At 39.4% G+C, this 17,731-nt stretch overlaps 1 protein-coding gene and 1 pseudogene across 1 annotated transcript; both read right to left on the reverse strand.

The window, feature by feature from the left end:
* Positions 1–1,342: 1,342 nt before the first annotated feature.
* LOC146721847 (uncharacterized) lies at positions 1,343–11,451 on the reverse strand. The gene is given in 5 exon segments (XM_085486200.1): positions 1,343–1,375; positions 2,680–3,726; positions 7,482–7,682; positions 11,177–11,233; positions 11,236–11,451. Coding segments are annotated over 5 exon segments (1,554 nt in total).
* Positions 11,452–15,202: 3,751 nt separating this feature from the next.
* LOC146721848 (cytochrome P450 9e2 pseudogene) lies at positions 15,203–16,742 on the reverse strand (annotated as a pseudogene).
* Between the last annotated feature and the right edge of the window lie 989 nt (positions 16,743–17,731).

The raw sequence follows: 17,731 nt of genomic DNA on the forward strand, positions 1-17,731 counted from the left end.
GTTATACACCTCATCAAGTGTATACCTGTCAAATGCCGCCTACGACCTACCGAGGAGTGCTACAACGAACTCCCCGTCACTCATCAAAATAAGTCACTCTTCCTCTTACCAAGATCGAAGATACTTACTAAAGCCGGAACATCGAGGGATTGCAATGAATTATTACCAACTCTATACCAAATACACAACACCTGGTATAGACTAACACCGAAACCCGTGGAGTCGGTGGCACCGCCTACTATCAGGCCTTTAACCAAACCCTCATGGAAGTACGTAAGCCCGGATTCACTCGCTTCCAGTGGTATTTATACGAACGAAGATCTTGATCGTCTTCGCGACCATATCATGTTCCCCGTGGAAAAACCCTCCATGCTTCACACAATCGCCAGGGGAGCAATGGGACAGGAAATTCCTACAGGCAGTTTCTCCTTGCTGAATTTATTAGACGAGAAATCTCTCGACCGAACAGCGGAAAATACCGGAGCCAGGCTATGGAAGGGATTTATAAGCTTCGGATCCGCCAGCGCCGGAGTACTTGGCATCTTCGTTACCATACGATTAATAAAATTAATCATCGACACCCTGATCCATGGGTACGCACTCCACTCGGTGTATGGATGGAGTCTACATCTACTCGGAGCTATTTGGACCTCGGTGACCAACGTCCTTCTACACCTTGGCAGATCAGCGGACGGAGAACAGGACAACGGACGAGAACTGCTACACCTGAAACCCCCCCCAACGAACGAAGAAGAAACACCCTTAACCCTGCCCACACAACAAACTCCTTCGATTAACGAATCAGACAGTGAACCTAATCGTAGCGCATAGAAAACTAAGTCCAAAATGTTGGAACATTAAATTCCAACATTTTTATTTTAAGGGGGGAGGTGTCACGTCCGGCCGTATAAATTTTTTCGTTTACTCCAAGTTCCTTAAACGCTATTTGAAAAGCGCGCCAAAGCCGGCCATGACGCTTAACTCCGCCTAGAAACTAAGCGTGGCGCTTCGTAGCGCCTAAGGATCTCCCACCACGGTGAGAGCCCCTACTCCGGAGAGTTCCACCTCTCCAGGCCGCCGCAGGCCCGAGCCGCCGAAACGAAGGACCTCAGAGCAGTCCCGAATTTCGGCAGTTCTCTGCGCGACACCGAACAGTATAGTCGCACTCCTAAATTCTAACTCTAAGTCCAAATTCTAAATCCTAACTCTAATTCTAAAATTCTAACTCTAAGTATAATATTCTAACTCTAAATTTTAAGTCTAAATCTAAATTCTAATTCTAAGTTTTAGTCTCGAATTTTGTACTACTATACGAATAAATCAGTGTATTCATGTGTGAAAACTAGTGTTCAGTATTCTTCAAAACTCCCACTCCCTTGATAAAATACGATAGCGTTTAAATTTGTCATACGGCGTTTGAATTCAGAATAATTCAAACTGTGTTTGGAGCGGACCACCGCTCATCACAGTCAGAATTAACATTCTCAGCATTTGCCAAAATAAGGAATTGATAGTGAGGTCCGCCGCATATCAACCCTCCTTATTTGAGTAATCATTCAGAGGATGCATCAAATTCAATATGCCTAAGACGCGACGCGCAGGAAGGAAGAATCAATTACGAAAACTAAACCGACTTTATCGCGAATCAGCGACCGAGGAATATTCTCAATTCCTCGGAGTGGAATATCAGGCCGATCCTGAATACGAGAACATTTTCAACATTAAAAATAATAACAACGACGAACTCCTACAGTGGAAGTGCATACCAATAACGTTCCAACCACGACGCCTGCCGCCGCCAAACATCCCAGTGAACGACCCTCGCCGCACGCACTACCTCCAAGTACGAGCCGACACGATCAAGAAAGTGCTACTAAAGGTAAGTGAAATTCACGTTAACCTAAGGAATCGCGCGTGTTAGCAAATTCAGAGACGCTTCTACCACGTGGAAGAGAACATTCTAGAAAAATCTCCGACGCATTTTTCCTCTTTTCCATCGTCACTGCGGAAGCTATAAAAAAAAGGTCGGGCTATAAAACTAGGGTCGACCACCACATGCGGTGCCACCCTCGGAATTCTAACACGGAAAAACGCAAATAGTTCAATCTCTTAAAATCTTTGTGTCTCAAGAAATAACTTCGTAAATCCGTACAACAAAGTAGTCATTTAAACAATAATCAATTGAGAACACTTTCGATTTACCGACGTTACCGACAATATACCGACATACGTTCTTTTACCAACATTACCTACGATATACCGACATACGTTCTTTTACCGACGTTATCGACAATATACCGACATACGTTCTTTTACCGACATTACCAACCATATACCGACGAACGTTCTTTTACCAACGGGTTATCGACACCTTACTGGCACCTTACCAGTGTTTTACTGAACAATTACCGACGGTTTTGCCGACGACTACTGACTTCTCGATAACTGCCGGGTTCACCGAAAATCTACGAGCGAATGACGCATTATCAATCCGATCACCTCAGTTCCAGCGCGAATAACCTCAGATCGCGGGTATCCCCGGGGAGAATCGCATAGATTCGCGTACCCGTAATAGCGATCGTGTCTCGTGGAAAAAGCCGAGCTCTGCATTCAAATTTTCGCAGCCGCGACCCCACGAGACGTAACACTACATTTGTGTTTGCTCAGTTGCGAGCTCACGAGACGAGACAGATTTTTTATGCACGAGAAATGCCCGTGTTCGTCCTCCACGTACAGCAGATTGACGTGCCTGTCCTTCTTTTTTTCCGAAAGACGCAACGGGACGATATTCTCGTTCTCGATGATGTACACATTCACGGAGATGTCGTTTGCAAGTTCAAACTTTTTAATTTGATTCACAGTCACTGGAAACTCAATGTTTTGGAGATTCAGCACTGTTGTGTAATGTGGATAAGAAGATTCTCGACCCGTGTTTATTTCAGCAGGGTAAAGAGCGGCCACCACCGACCATGCAAAACACGCATTGTCCGCTGATTGCACATTAACCACCGCTCTCTTTGCCATAATTTTTTGCGGTAATTTGACATGACATCCCGCGCGCATTGGATTGTACTTATTTACATTCACTGTCAAATCTATTATCCGCGACAATGCCCAGCCGCTATCGCGTTCCTGGAACTCTTCTAGCGAAGCTAGCGTGGGCTCGATTACGCGGCGCTCGTACCATTCGCGTACATCGGACGTGCGAAAGAGTTCAAAGTTTCTCGTGATACTTTTATTGGCACGCTTGTCACCGGACACAAATTCGCCGTTGAAAACAGTGTTCACTTTTACACCGATGTGTCTGTGCAGCACATTCTCCACGTTCTCGACTACAATGTCTGCGGCATTTTCCAAAAACTGACGCGGTTCGATGTGGTCTGCGTTAATTACCGCGCCGGTCAGTATACGGCTATCGAACGCCGTATCGATTTCGCGCCAAACTAGTCTTTGCGCGTTATTGCCGCCGCCACTGAATCCGCCGCCACTAGGCATGGATTCACCGACATATTGTCTCTGCAAGCGCACCTTCGCACCCTCGAGTCGCGCTATTCTCGCCACCAGAGATTGTCTATGTCCAATCGAGAGACGCGGACGCTTGGCACGGCTGCGTTCTTCCAGCTCTTCGATAAATTCTTCGCACTCTTGCAGCCATCCGAAATATTCGCCCAAGTTAGCAACTTGGCGGGAACGCTCCAACAGGTCGCGCTCAACGTTCTCCATTTTTGTAAAAAATTCATTTTTTCACACTTATTACAAAAAAACTTCTTTGCACACTAAACTTTTTTCTCACAGCTATTTTTTTCCTTGAGGAAAGCATGCGCTCGCCAGTGGTACTATGGCCCGGCAGCGGCATCGGTCCTCATTATATATCCCCGATTAACCCTTTGTTCGTCAACGTACGAACGAGAAAAATTTAGATGACGTAAATTTTCGGCGCTTGTTTTGTTTATAAATTCCTGCAGCCGCTGGTTATCGGCGCTGGTATTTCTTCCTAAGATAAACAATAAAGAACCGCCGCTTATTGGGGAGGTACCGCGAGGGTGATATACAATCCCATGCAAAAACATGTCGCAGGCCGCAAGCGGTGAGATTGCAGGCAGCGAGGTCGCAAGCGGCGAGGTTGCAGGCAGCAACTTGTTCGCCCTGAAACTTTACCCGCTGATATTTCTTAGAAATATATGTATAGATCATGTATCAACCCCCTTGATTGTCGGCGTATGCCAAGCAGTGGCCCTTCTTAAAATTTGATTATCTTAGATTTTCAGAGAACTGATTGTTGGCGCTCGGATCCAAGCGGCCCTTCTTAGAATTTAATTATATTTCTTAGAAATATACAGATAACGTATGGGGGAAGAAACGCAACCCCCTTGATTGTCGGCGTATGCCAAGCGGTGGCCCTTCTTAGAATTTGATTATATTTCTTAGAAATATACAGATAACGTATAAGGAGAAGAAACGCAACCCCCCCCCCTCCCCCCTGATTGTCGGCGCTCGAAATGCGGCAGCCATTCGCAGAATTTTTATCTTATCTTCGGAGAAAATTTATGAAAACTTTGATACCGCTCAAAAACGCCGCTTATCTTTGATACCTTACAAAGACGCCGCTTATCTTGGATTCGAAAACTTAGCTTATCTTATCTTGGATTTTCGGAGAAAATTTATGAAAACTTTGATACCGCTCAAAGACGCCGCTTATCTTATCTTATCTTGTTTATGAACATATCAGGTAACATGATCCCCTTATCTTATCTTGTTTATAAATATATCAGGTAACATGATCCCCTTATCAGGTAACATGATCCCCTTATCAGGTTATCTGATATGTTTATAAACAAAGATAAGCTTATCTACTGATAAAACCCCCTCCCCCCCGCGTGACGTCACCCCCCTCGCCAACGATTCCCTCCCGCCCCGCACCCCCCTCATTGCCCCTGAGTTAGAACCCCCATAGTATACCTACTGAGGGGTGACGAGGTTTACGTGAAATGGCTGGGATTCGACAGTTCGCACAACTCTTGGATACATAAAAACAATGTTATTTAATGTATTTTATTCAATCATTGTATAACTATATATTGTATAACATATATGAAATATATAACAAATATATAACAAAAAATATATAATTCTCATTAATACATCCTTACATAATAATATAAATATAATTTATTTACAACGGTATTCGATAATGTCCCCACGGCAAGGTGTCGGTCGAATCAGGTACGACATACTGTTTGTCGTCGTAGGGACTTAGAGCAATTTTTGTCTCGCTGATGGTATACACTTTATGCAATTTTGATCTTATACATGACTGCTGACGCGTCATTTCAATCTCGTCATTAAGACAGCGCGTATAATCGTCGAATGTTATACTACGCGCTACGACGGTTACTTTTGACACCTTTTGTCTTTTTAGTGTTCTTTTTACCGTCCACCCGCAAAGCATACATTTTTGCTCTAAGCCCGACGAATTCAGTCATTATCATTCCATTATTCTCATCTTTCATCAGACCCGGCACCTTTTTATTCGCGAGCGGTATACCGTACACATTATTCGCAGTGTAATCGCTGGTATCGAATCGAGCGATATCGCGTTTCATATTTTTATAGACATCCTGACATTTAATTTGATATATTAAACTATCCGTGTCAGTGTACATTACTCTACAATTGTCACGATAGAGTGGTGACATGTATTCGTGGTAAAATTCATAAAGACATACATTTGATACGTCGAGTGTGCACATGCCGACGTTTGTAGAATTTAACTTCGAGTTTGCGTAATTCTATGGCAACTAATTTTTCCGAAAATATGCTTGTACTATGAAAATTTGGTTTCGCGATTATTGCCTCCTCACCGTACCGTCCGTCCCATTTTGTTAATAATTTTACATCCACATGATTGCGCACATTTTCCATTGTCTTGCCGAATACCGCGTTATTCATCAATTTATATAAATTTTTTTCAAAATCGTTTTTCGCTTGTGTTCTAAACTGTGTGTTGAGTTCGATGTATTTTTGAAGCCACGCTGACTGCGTGAATTGTAGTATGCGATATATTTTTGTTATGCGTAGCTTGTGGCGCGTGCACTGCTGCAGATTACGATAGTGTATTACGTAGCGCTTTTTATCGTAAAGCGTTGCGAGGAGTTTATACTTCCGCTTGCCGGGCGGCTTATCGCGCGTCGGTCAAAACGTTAGGTCAATGTGCGCGTCATGAAGATGCTGCGGATACTCTAAATCGACTTCGAGAACATAGCCTATAAACGAATTGAACGCGATAGATGATATATCAAAATTCGATACATCGTCGACCCATCGAAAATTGGCATACGGCAATGGTTGACACATTGCCCATCCGTACAAATTATTTACATCAAAATACATGAGGTAAGATGAGGGTTTCGATGGGTCGTACGATTGCATGTACTTGTTATTTGCCTGTGCGTATCGACCTGAATATTGACTAAGGCCGCCGCGTATACCCCGTTCGACAAACATTACCATGTCAATGTCTGTTAATAATTCAAATTTTATATTTGTTTAACATGGCGTCCCATGTATATCCGGGGAGAGTATAATAATACGCGGGATCGAGTCCATAACTTTTTATACAACTGTCGCAAAACTTTTCAAATATGTCTGCCAATAACAAGACATCATTTTTAAATATAAATCGCTATATATTCACCTAGCGTTCGAAGGGAGAATCGGCTCCAGACGGTCTCGGCGTGCGTGTAATCACTCTCCGATACTGTGTCACCGGTCAGGGAACTGTAAAATGAGTCGCGCGGCGGTAAACGTGTGTCTTGTAATTTGTCTACGCAGTCTATGTATTCGTATGGAAAGACGCCCTTCCGTGTCAATAAATTAAACGTATCTGTCGATAAATTTTGATATTCCGAATGTAAAATTTTTAGTTTATCTTTATCCAAAAATGACGCTAATTTGTTGAGACTAGCGCTGAGAAACATGTATGAATCGATAAACCGTAATTTGATATAATTTTTCGCATTGTTGTCTTGCGTCAATTTAACAGTTTTTGAGAATGATATATATTTTTCCTTTGTTATCGGCAGTAATTTGATTTCCCCTTCGAACGCTGTGGCTATGTCCTCGATAATAAAATGCGCGTCGTAGCCGGACAGATTGTGAAAGACTACAGAGATACAAAATGATTCTTTGTAATTTAAGTTACAATTTGAGTGTGCGGGACCCCTGTACCGCCCGGTGAGGTGACAATGATCGCGGACGCGTGTATCGTTTTCGTCAAACGATTTCTCACAAATGTGACAATGCGTCGCGGTGCGAAATTTTAATCACTCGTCAGGCGTTAAATTTACCATGGGAACATTGGTTGTTAAAATATTTTTTATGCGAATTGCTAAATTTTTAAGCTGTTCGGCGAACCATGCAACGCAATCGACACTACGGCGGGAATTGTACGCGGACAACGAACTGTTGTACGAACACTGTACATAATACGCGATGCTGAACACTTGATGGTGTTGATAATTCTTGGCATCTTCGGTCTTTGCCAAAACACACTCGAGGTCGGCGTACACTACAAACGGATGCCGCTCCTTCCTTGTATAGTTGTCGAAGCTGAGCCACTTGTCAGTCTCGCTCGGCAACCGAATAGCGCAGTCGTTCAGTTTCCCGCAATCTTCCGTATGCGCCTGCAATTTATCCGCCGCTCCGAAATAGTGTAAACATTTGTAAAAATAAAAAATTTAATTAAAATTTAAGCTTAGAAAAACTTGACTTCGACGTAACTAGCAAATTTTATTTAATTATTTCACGACGTAATGCATCATACATTGGATAAACGAAAAGACATTTATGCACTAGAGTGAAGGAACATGCCAGCAATATTAAATTACATGAGTCTAATCATTCGGTTTTGAGCAAACACAGATGTGATTTTGGACATAACTTTGATTGGAAATCACCGACCATTTTACATAACGTGTTACGTCTCGTGGGGTCGCGGCTGCGAAAATTTGAATGCAGAGCTCGGCTTTTTCCACGAGACACGATCGCTATTACAGGTACGCGAATCTATGCGATTCTCCCCGGGGATACCCGCGATCTGAGGTTATTCGCGCTGGAACTGAGGTGATCGGATTGATAATGCGTCATTCGCTCGTAGATTTTCGGTGAATTCGGCAGTTATCGAGAAGTCAGTAGTCGTCGGCAAAACCGTCGGTAATTGTTCAGTAAAACACTGGTAAGGTGCCAGTAAGGTGTCGATAACCCGTTGGTAAAAGAACGTTCGTCGGTATATGGTTGGTAATGTCGGTAAAAGAACGTATGTCGGTATATTGTCGATAACGTCGGTAAAAGAACGTATGTCGGTATATCGTCGGTAATGTTGGTAAAAGAACGTATGTCGGTATATTGTCGGTAACGTCGGTAAATCGAAAGTGTTCTCAATTGATTATTGTTTAAATGACTACTTTGTTGTACGGATTTACGAAGTTATTTCTTGAGACACAAAGATTTTAAGAGATTGAACTATTTGCGTTTTTCCGTGTTAGAATTCCGAGGGTGGCACCGCATGTGGTGGTCGACCCTAGTTTTATAGCCCGACCTTTTTTTTATAGCTTCCGCAGTGACGATGGAAAAGAGGAAAAATGCGTCGGAGATTTTTCTAGAATGTTCTCTTCCACGTGGTAGAAGCGTCTCTGAATTTGCTAACACGCGCGATTCCTTAGGTTAACGTGAATTTCACTTACCTTTAGTAGCACTTTCTTGATCGTGTCGGCTCGTACTTGGAGGTAGTGCGTGCGGCGAGGGTCGTTCACTGGGATGTTTGGCGGCGGCAGGCGTCGTGGTTGGAACGTTATTGGTATGCACTTCCACTGTAGGAGTTCGTCGTTGTTATTATTTTTAATGTTGAAAATGTTCTCGTATTCAGGATCGGCCTGATATTCCACTCCGAGGAATTGAGAATATTTCTCGGTCGCTGATTCGCGATAAAGTCGGTTTAGTTTTCGTAATTGATTCTTCCTTCCTGCGCGTCGCGTCTTAGGCATATTGAATTTGATGCATCCTCTGAATGATTACTCAAATAAGGAGGGTTGATATGCGGCGGACCTCACTATCAATTCCTTATTTTGGCAAATGCTGAGAATGTTAATTCTGACTGTGATGAACGGTGGTCCGCTCCAAACACAGTTTGAATTATTCTGAATTCAAACGCCGTATGACAAATTTAAACGCTATCGTATTTTATCACGGGAGTGGAAGTTTTGAAGAATACTGAACACTAGTTTTCACACATGAATACACTGATTTATTCGTATAGTAGTACAAAATTCGAGACTAAAACTTAGAATTAGAATTTAGATTTAGACTTAGAATTTAGAGTTAGAATATTATACTTAGAGTTAGAATTTTAGAATTAGAGTTAGGATTTAGAATTTGGACTTAGAGTTAGAATTTAGGAGTGCGACTATACTGTTCGGTGTCGCGCAGAGAACTGCCGAAATTCGGGACTGCTCTGAGGTCCTTCGTTTCGGCGGCTCGGGCCTGCGGCGGCCTGGAGAGGGGGAACTCTCCGGAGTAGGGGCTCTCACCGTGGTGGGAGATCCTTAGGCGCTACGAAGCGCCACGCTTAGTTTCTAGGCGGAGTTAAGCGTCATGGCCGGCTTTGGCGCGCTTTTAAAATAGCGTTTAAGGAACTTGGAGTAAACGAAAAAATTTATACGGCCGGACGTGACAAACGAGAAACATGTAAGAAAGAGAGAGATTGCTAAAATGTTCTTCATAAAGAAGCATGACAATACGGTTAATTTACAGAAAGACACCGAGAATTTGACAAACATTTACGACAAAATAATAAAGATTGTTCAGTGGCGCGTTTCAAATTTAGTCGTTGACGAAACATCATAACGATGGGACGTGTTCCTCTTTTAACTTTTAACTTTCAACATCATAACAATGGGACGTGTTCCTCTTTTAACTTTTAACTTTCGATTTTAAATAACACCAGTGTGATGTTACGTTAATCTCAGTTTAATTGATGGGTATGTTTATAAAATTTATATTTATTTTATTAATTTAACACTTAAATGAGTTTTCGTATGTTAAAAACTATTGTGTAATATTATGTTGTAGAAATTTCACTTGAAAAGGACCACAACCAAATGGTCGAAACGTCGTGAAATAATTAAATAAAATTTGCTAGTTACGTCGAAGTCAAGTTTTTTTAAGCTTATTTTCACCACTAGCGACCAATATTAATTTTGATTAATATTAATTTTAATTGATCGTTAATTAGAATTATTTTAAATATAATTTAATTTTAATATATATATACATATATATATATATATATATATACTTACCGATCGCATATATATCTTTTACATTTCTTTTTGCTCAGTGAGCTGACAAGGCGAGACAGATTCTTTATGCACGCAAAATGCCCCACTCCATGTTCGTCCTCCGCGTACAGCAGATTGACATGTCTGTCCTTCTTTTTTCCCGAAAGACGTAGCGGGACGATGTTCTCGTTTTCGATGATGTACACGTTTACGGAGATGTCGTTTGCAAGTTCGAATTTTTTAATTTGATTCACAGTCACTGAAAACTCAATGTTTTGGAGATTCAGCACTGTGGTGTAATGCGAATAGGAGGATTCTCGTTCCATATGTCTTTCAGCGGGGTACAGAGCGGCCACCACCGACCATGCGAAACACGCATTGTCCGCTGATCGCACATTAACAACCGCTCTTTTTGCTATAATTTTGTGCGATAATTTGACGTGGCATCCCGCACGCATAGGATTGTACTTATTTACATTCACAGTCAAATCTATTATCCGCGACAATGGCCAGCCGCTATTGCGTTCCTGGAACTCTTCTAGCGATGCTAGCGTGGGCTCGATTACGCGGCGCTCGTACCACTCGCGTACATCGGGCGTGCGAAAGAGTTCACAGTTTCTCGTGTTAATACTTTTATTGGCGCGCTTGTCACCGGACACAAATTCGCCGTTGAAAACAGTGTTCACTTTTACACTGGCATGTCTCTGCAACACATTCTCCACGTTCTCGACTACAATGTCTGTGGCATTTTCCAAAAATTGACGCGGTTCGATATAGTCTGCGTTAATTACCGCACCGGTCAGTATACGGCTATCGAACGCTGTATCGATCTCGCGCCAAACGAGTCTTTGCACGTTATTGCCACCGCCACTAAATCCGCCGCCACTAGGTATGGATTCACCGACCGTCTCTGCAAGCGCACCTTTGCACCCTCGAGTCGCGCTATTCTCGCCACTAAAGATTGCCTATGTCCAATCGACAGTCGCGGACGCTTGGCACGGCTGCGTTCTTCCAGATCTTCGATAAATTCTTCGCATTTTTGCATCCATCCGAAATATTCGCCCAAGGTAGCGACTTGGCGGGAAAGCTCCAACAGGTCGCGCTCAACGTTTTCCATTTTGCAAAAATTCACTTATACTGCACAGAAATAACTACTTTGATTGTACACTAAACTTTTTTTTCTTGCACCCCGAATGAAGAGAGCGTGCGCTCGCCAGTGGTACTATGGCCCGGCAGCGGCATCGGTCTTCATTATATATCCCGATCAACCCTTTGTTCGTCAACGTACGAACGAGAAAAATTTAGATGACGTAGATTTTTTGCGCTTGTTTTGTTTATAAATTTCTGCAGCAGCTGGTTATCGGCGCTGGTATTTCTTCCTAAGATAAACAATAAAGAACCGCCGCTTATTGGGGGAGGTACCACGAGGGTGAAATGCAATCCCTCGCGAAAACATGTCGCAAGCTGCGAGGTTGCAGGCAGCAACTTGTTCGCCCCCGCTGATATTTCTTAGAAATATAAATATCAACCCGCTTGATTGTCGGCAGCCCTTTTGTTCTTAATAATTCTTAGAATTTGATTACCCTGAACCTTATCTTATCTTCAGAGAAAGTTTAGATGACGAAACACAACCCCCTTAGTAATAGATATCTGAATGTCGGCGCTCAGCCTGAATCGGCGGCAGCCATTCGCAGAATTTTTACCTTATCATGGGTAATAGATATCGCTGTAATAAATATCTAATTGTCGGCGCTCGATCCAAGCCTGGATTCAGCGGCAGCCATTAATAATTCTTAGAATTTGATTACCTAGAATTTTTTACCTTATTATGGGTAATAGATATTGCTGGAATGTTTATCTTATCTTGTTTGTAATAGATATCGCTGGAATGTTTATCTTATCTTGTTTGTAATAGATATCGCTGGAATGTTTATCTTATCTTGTTTGTAATAGATATCGCTGGAATGTTTATCTTATCTTGTAATAGATATCGCTGGAATGTTTATCTTTTGTTTATAAACATATTATGTAACATGAGCCTCTTATCAGGTAACCTGAGCTGATAAGATAAGCTTATCTGCTGATAAGACCCCCTCCTCTGCGTGACGTCACCCCTCTCGCCCCCGAAAACCCCCCCGCCCCTCACCCCCCTCATTGCCCCTGGTCCAGAACCCGCCTAGTATTACTACTTTCAAGAATAAAAATTGTTGAGAGAAACGCGAGATCCGGCACTGGCGACGTCGAAATATCTCGAGGTGGATAGGAAAGTGATCTGAGGAGAATTTTGTCGTGTTAATCGATTTATTCTGATCGAACGCTGAGAGACGACTGAATTCGTCGGCGAACGGCAGTTCGTGAATTTTGACAAACAAGTATAAAGAGGGGGAACAGTTTCGACAGATTTATAATATCTAGAGTACAGAAATATAAAGGAGAAAATACATATAAATATATAGAGGACATAGGTGTCCTTTGTAATGTGAACACGAAAACAACAAAAAAAGCGCGCAAACAAGTACGCGGAGAACGGTATCTATAGAAATTAGCGCGATAACATTTACCGAGAATATTTGCTTAAAATTCGACTTTTCATAACGGCCGTTCTCGAGAGATTTAGGAAGATTGATATTTTCTTAAACTCAATGACGAATATTATTAAATTCGACGATACAGATTTCAAAATGCAATATTAAATTAAATCGGATCTAATTGTACTTATAATGATTTGTCCGAACAAAATTATGCACACAATAGAAATTCGATGAAACAAAATTATGTACATAATTAAAATTATGTACATAATTAAAATTGTGTACATAATTTTAATTCGCCATATTTCGATTATATATATATATATATATATATATATATATATTTAATATGTTGAATTCGTGTGTGTGTGTGTGTGTGTATGTGTGTGTGTGTATTATGTATATAATTTAATTTGCTAAATTTATATCATGTATTTAATTTTAATAAAATTTTAATTTGTCGAATTTTAATTCTTGAATTTCTATTATGCACATAATTTTAATTCGCCGTATTTCTATTATGTAAATAACTGAAATTATACTTAATAGAAATTCGACAAGTAAAAATTATAGAAATTTGGAAATTTAAGTTATGTACATAATGGAAATTCAAGAATTAAAATTATGTACATAACTTGAATTCTCAAATTTGGGAATTCAAGTTATGTACATAATTTTAATTCTTGAATTTCCATTATGTACATAGCTTGAATTATGTATATGTAATTAGACTTGAATTATGTATATGTAATTAGAATTATGTATATGTATAATAGAAATTCGGGAATTAGAGTTATGTATATAATTGAAATTCGGCTAATTAAAATTTGTACACGCGGAGCAAAAATTTGTTCGGCGCGCGCAAAGCGCTAAATCTAGTGTATTCAAAATCGCGCTTTTAGCTTGATCGCATACTATCTGATATTGTTTCTATAAGATCACGTGCTTCCAAAATTTACATTCATTTGTTGCTTAATCATTACACATAAACATGAAGTTGATATAATTTATTTGAGATATTGTATGCTCTATGAATTTAAAAAGATTAAAAATGCAACTGCGGCTACGAAAGATATGTGCAATACATTAGGAGAGAATGTTGTAAACGTCAGTTAAAAAGTTATGGTTCTGAAAATTTTGAATTAAAAATTTGAATGTCGAAGATGAGATCCGGATTTTAATTAGCGGCTTTTTGAATTTCAATGACAATGTTCAAAAGGCTCTATTTCATGAAGATCCCTTTTGGAATTGATAAGCTGCTCATTAAATGGTAATATGTTATAAATAATAATGGCCAATATATTTGAATTTAAATAAATTCTTTTTTAAATAGGAGTTGTAGAAATTAATCGACCAAACTAGCGAGTAAATAATTTATTCAGCTTCACGACGTTTCGACTATGTGATTGCGATTCTTATCAAGTAAAACACTAAAATATTTTTGTTACATAAATAGTCATTAACGTACAGAAATTCACAAATAAACATATCAATATAAACTGGAAACCATACTTACAATGAATTAAATTAAAGTTAACACATTATTATACAAATTGAGTCAGTAACATTTCTTGAAATTATATAAGGCAATCAATAGAACAAAGCGAAACATTAAACATCATAACCCGTCGAAGGATCGTTAGATTCTAATATGTTTTTAAAAAAGAATATTTACACGACTTCAATTATTTTGTTATAAACCTCGTTAAGATTCTCCGTATCCTTCTGTGAGTTTATGTTGTTGTTAAGTTTTTTAATATAAAACATTTCGGCTAACTCTCTCTCTTCCTTAAGTGTTTTTCCGTATGTAAAATGTTAAATTTATTCCAATCGAAATCATGTTCAAATAACTATTTATGTAATAAAAATATTTTAGTATTTTACTTGATAAGGATCACAATTACATGGTCGAAACGTCGTGAAGCTGAATAAATTATTTACTCGCTAGTTTGGTCGATTAATTTCTACAACTCCTATTTAAATACTAGTGACTGATATTAATAATTTTGGGAATTTATTCTTTTTTATATATAAAAGTATGTTAATTTTAATTTTACTCAAAAATACCATAGAATAACTTATCCAATGACCTAATATTTTAAGATTGCCACTGCATATTTGTTGTGAAAAATTAATGAAACAAATAAAGAATATAATTTTTTTCTAATATCACAATAAATACTGACGAACCAAAATATCAGAAAGAATTTTCTAATATAATATTAAAAATAAATACTAAAAATTAAGTTGTTATTAAAATTAAATTTATTCAAAAATTATTCAATTTTTACAATTTAAGATATTGTTAAAAATACAATAATAAAATTTCTTACAGTGTTAATGTTTCCCATCGATAGCAATAGTATGATGAATAATTTTTCTTGGTGACACATTCAGCCAAAAACCACCTTCGGGTTGCATATTGAAAACTGCCCTTAGCGATCTTGAGCGATAACGGTGTTTTTTCGCAAGTTTTCAAATCGCAACGTGCGAATAAATGAACAGCAAAACTTTTGTTTCCATTAAAGCGAATCGATTACCAATGCACATCTTAGGACCCCATCCCGAAGGGAAGATAAACTCCTGAGTTGAGAATCTTTTTTTTTTCGCTCATCAAGAAATCGTTCGAATTGAACTTTTCAGGCTCGTTAAAGTGTCGTGGATCATGATGAACACCGTAAACTGGTATCCACATAGCTTCTCCTTTTTTATAATAAAAAATTTCATTCTTGGTAACGTCGGAGGCAACTCAAATTCCTTCACACATACTCTGTCCATTATTGCAGTGGATATATTCTGAAAGCCTCGTTAATTATTGCATCCAAGTATTCTATGTTATTATTAATCATTTCGTATGGTGCTTGTCCATTTGATTCTTCCAAGACCTGATCAATTTTGTTTGAAGCTTTTTTTGTATTTCCTGATTCACCGCGATTTCGTGAGCGGCAAAATACATTAACGTCGAAGTGCTATCAAAGCCGCCAAAGAAAAAATGAATGCTTGAGATACCATATCTTCAACAGACAGTTCTTTGCTTTCTTTATCTCTGGATTCCATCATCAGTTGCAACATGTCCGGACGAACGATACTGTTCGCGTCTCTAGTTTTTATGGCGCTTTCTATGAGATTTCGAAAAAAAACTGCTATCTGTTCACGAATTAGTCTTAATTTAAGAATTTTTGCCAGCCAAGGAAAGTTTTTATATACATATATTTTTAGAAAGGCAATACCTTTCAAATTAGTTGCCTCCCTACCATAAACGTAAAATTCGTTTTTCGGATTTCTCATAGAATCAAAACTGACACCAAAGGCGCAAGTAGCTATAACGTTATTTGTGTATCTCGTAAAAACGTTTTTTTATATTCATTATCCTTTTTTTTGTTGGCATTTGTATCAAATAGTTGCTAAATTTAACAGCGTAATCCGACATCAGTTTAAACATACTTTTCATCTTGCTGGACGTGAAAGCTGGACTCAATAAAGACCGTATTTGCCACCATCTTTCTCCTTTGAGAGCAAAAAGATTTTTGGCAAATAAGGATTCTTGGTGTTCCTCGATTATGGTGCGATGGTCCGGGAATAAGTCGAAATTTTTCAACGTAATAGATTTAATAAGATCGGGATCACGGAGTACTGTAACTGGCCCGAACAAATCAAACATGCGGACGTACTTAGCCTCAGGATGTAAATTGTAAATTTTCTTGATTAAATCGACAAACGATTTAGGATCGAAGATCAATAGTGCCATATTTCCGAACATGGGCAATGATGTTTTGTACGGTATATTATATTTTTTGAAAGAATTCAAATTCTTCAAGAAATAAAAATAGAGGCCTAGAGCGCCCGTTATCACCGTCAAAACGATTATATATATCATCATATTGTAAGCGTGCAATTATTATTTTCAAGATGTATTATACGTGTCGCGCTATCATGTTATTGCCGAATGCGCCTTGTCGTTTCGTCCTCGTATTCGATTATTTATATTTATGTTACTGTGTGCGACAATAAGAGACTTAATCAGTTTAGAAAACAACAGACGCGACCGTTCGAAAGACAAACCAGAGCACAGTTTAGTTGTCGCTTAGCGATTGGCCCAAGCCTGACAAGAAGGGATAAAATTAGGAGCGATATAAGTATCGGCGATTTTCGGTATCGCGGCTCTCTCACGATCAGGCAGAAAATCACTGATATCGAGACGACAAGAAGAGATACAATAATTTCGGACTTAGACGATACGCATTGACGGCAACGGAATTCAAATTCCTCGAAATCGGCATCAGAGTGGATCCGCCGAGTTACGTGGAGATCGCCATAGGAGATCATCGGGGAAAACAGCTATTACTATCTCTCGAAACGTGGAAAGGACTCTACGACTTTTTTTTGTTGGGATTTGTATCAAATAGTTGCTAAATTTAAAAAGCGTAATCCGACTCAGTTTAAAACATACTTTTCATCTTGCTGGCGTGAAAACTGGACCAATAAAAACCGAAATTTTCCACCATCTTTTTTCCTTTGAGGGGCAAAAAAATTTTTTGGGAAATAAGGGTTCTTGGGGTTCCTCGATTATGGTGCGATGGGCCGGGAAAAGTCGAAAATTTTTTAACGTAATAATTTAATAAGATCGGGATCACGGGGTACGGGAAATGGCCCGAACAAAACAAAATGCGGACGTACTTTTGCCTCAGGATGAAATTGTAAATTTTTTTTGATTAAATCGCCCAAAAAAATTTAGGATCGAAGATCAAAAGTGCCATATTTCCGAACATGGGGAATGATGTTTTGTACGGTATATTATATTTTTTTAAAAAATTCAAATTCTTAAAAAATAAAAATGAGGCCTAGAGGCCCGTTATCCCCCGTCAA

The sequence above is a fragment of the Nylanderia fulva genome, unplaced genomic scaffold (genome assembly GCF_048542155.1).
Source record: "Nylanderia fulva isolate GAGA-0341 unplaced genomic scaffold, ASM4854215v1 Scaffold404, whole genome shotgun sequence".
NCBI classification, from domain to species: Eukaryota; Metazoa; Arthropoda; class Insecta; order Hymenoptera; family Formicidae; genus Nylanderia; species Nylanderia fulva.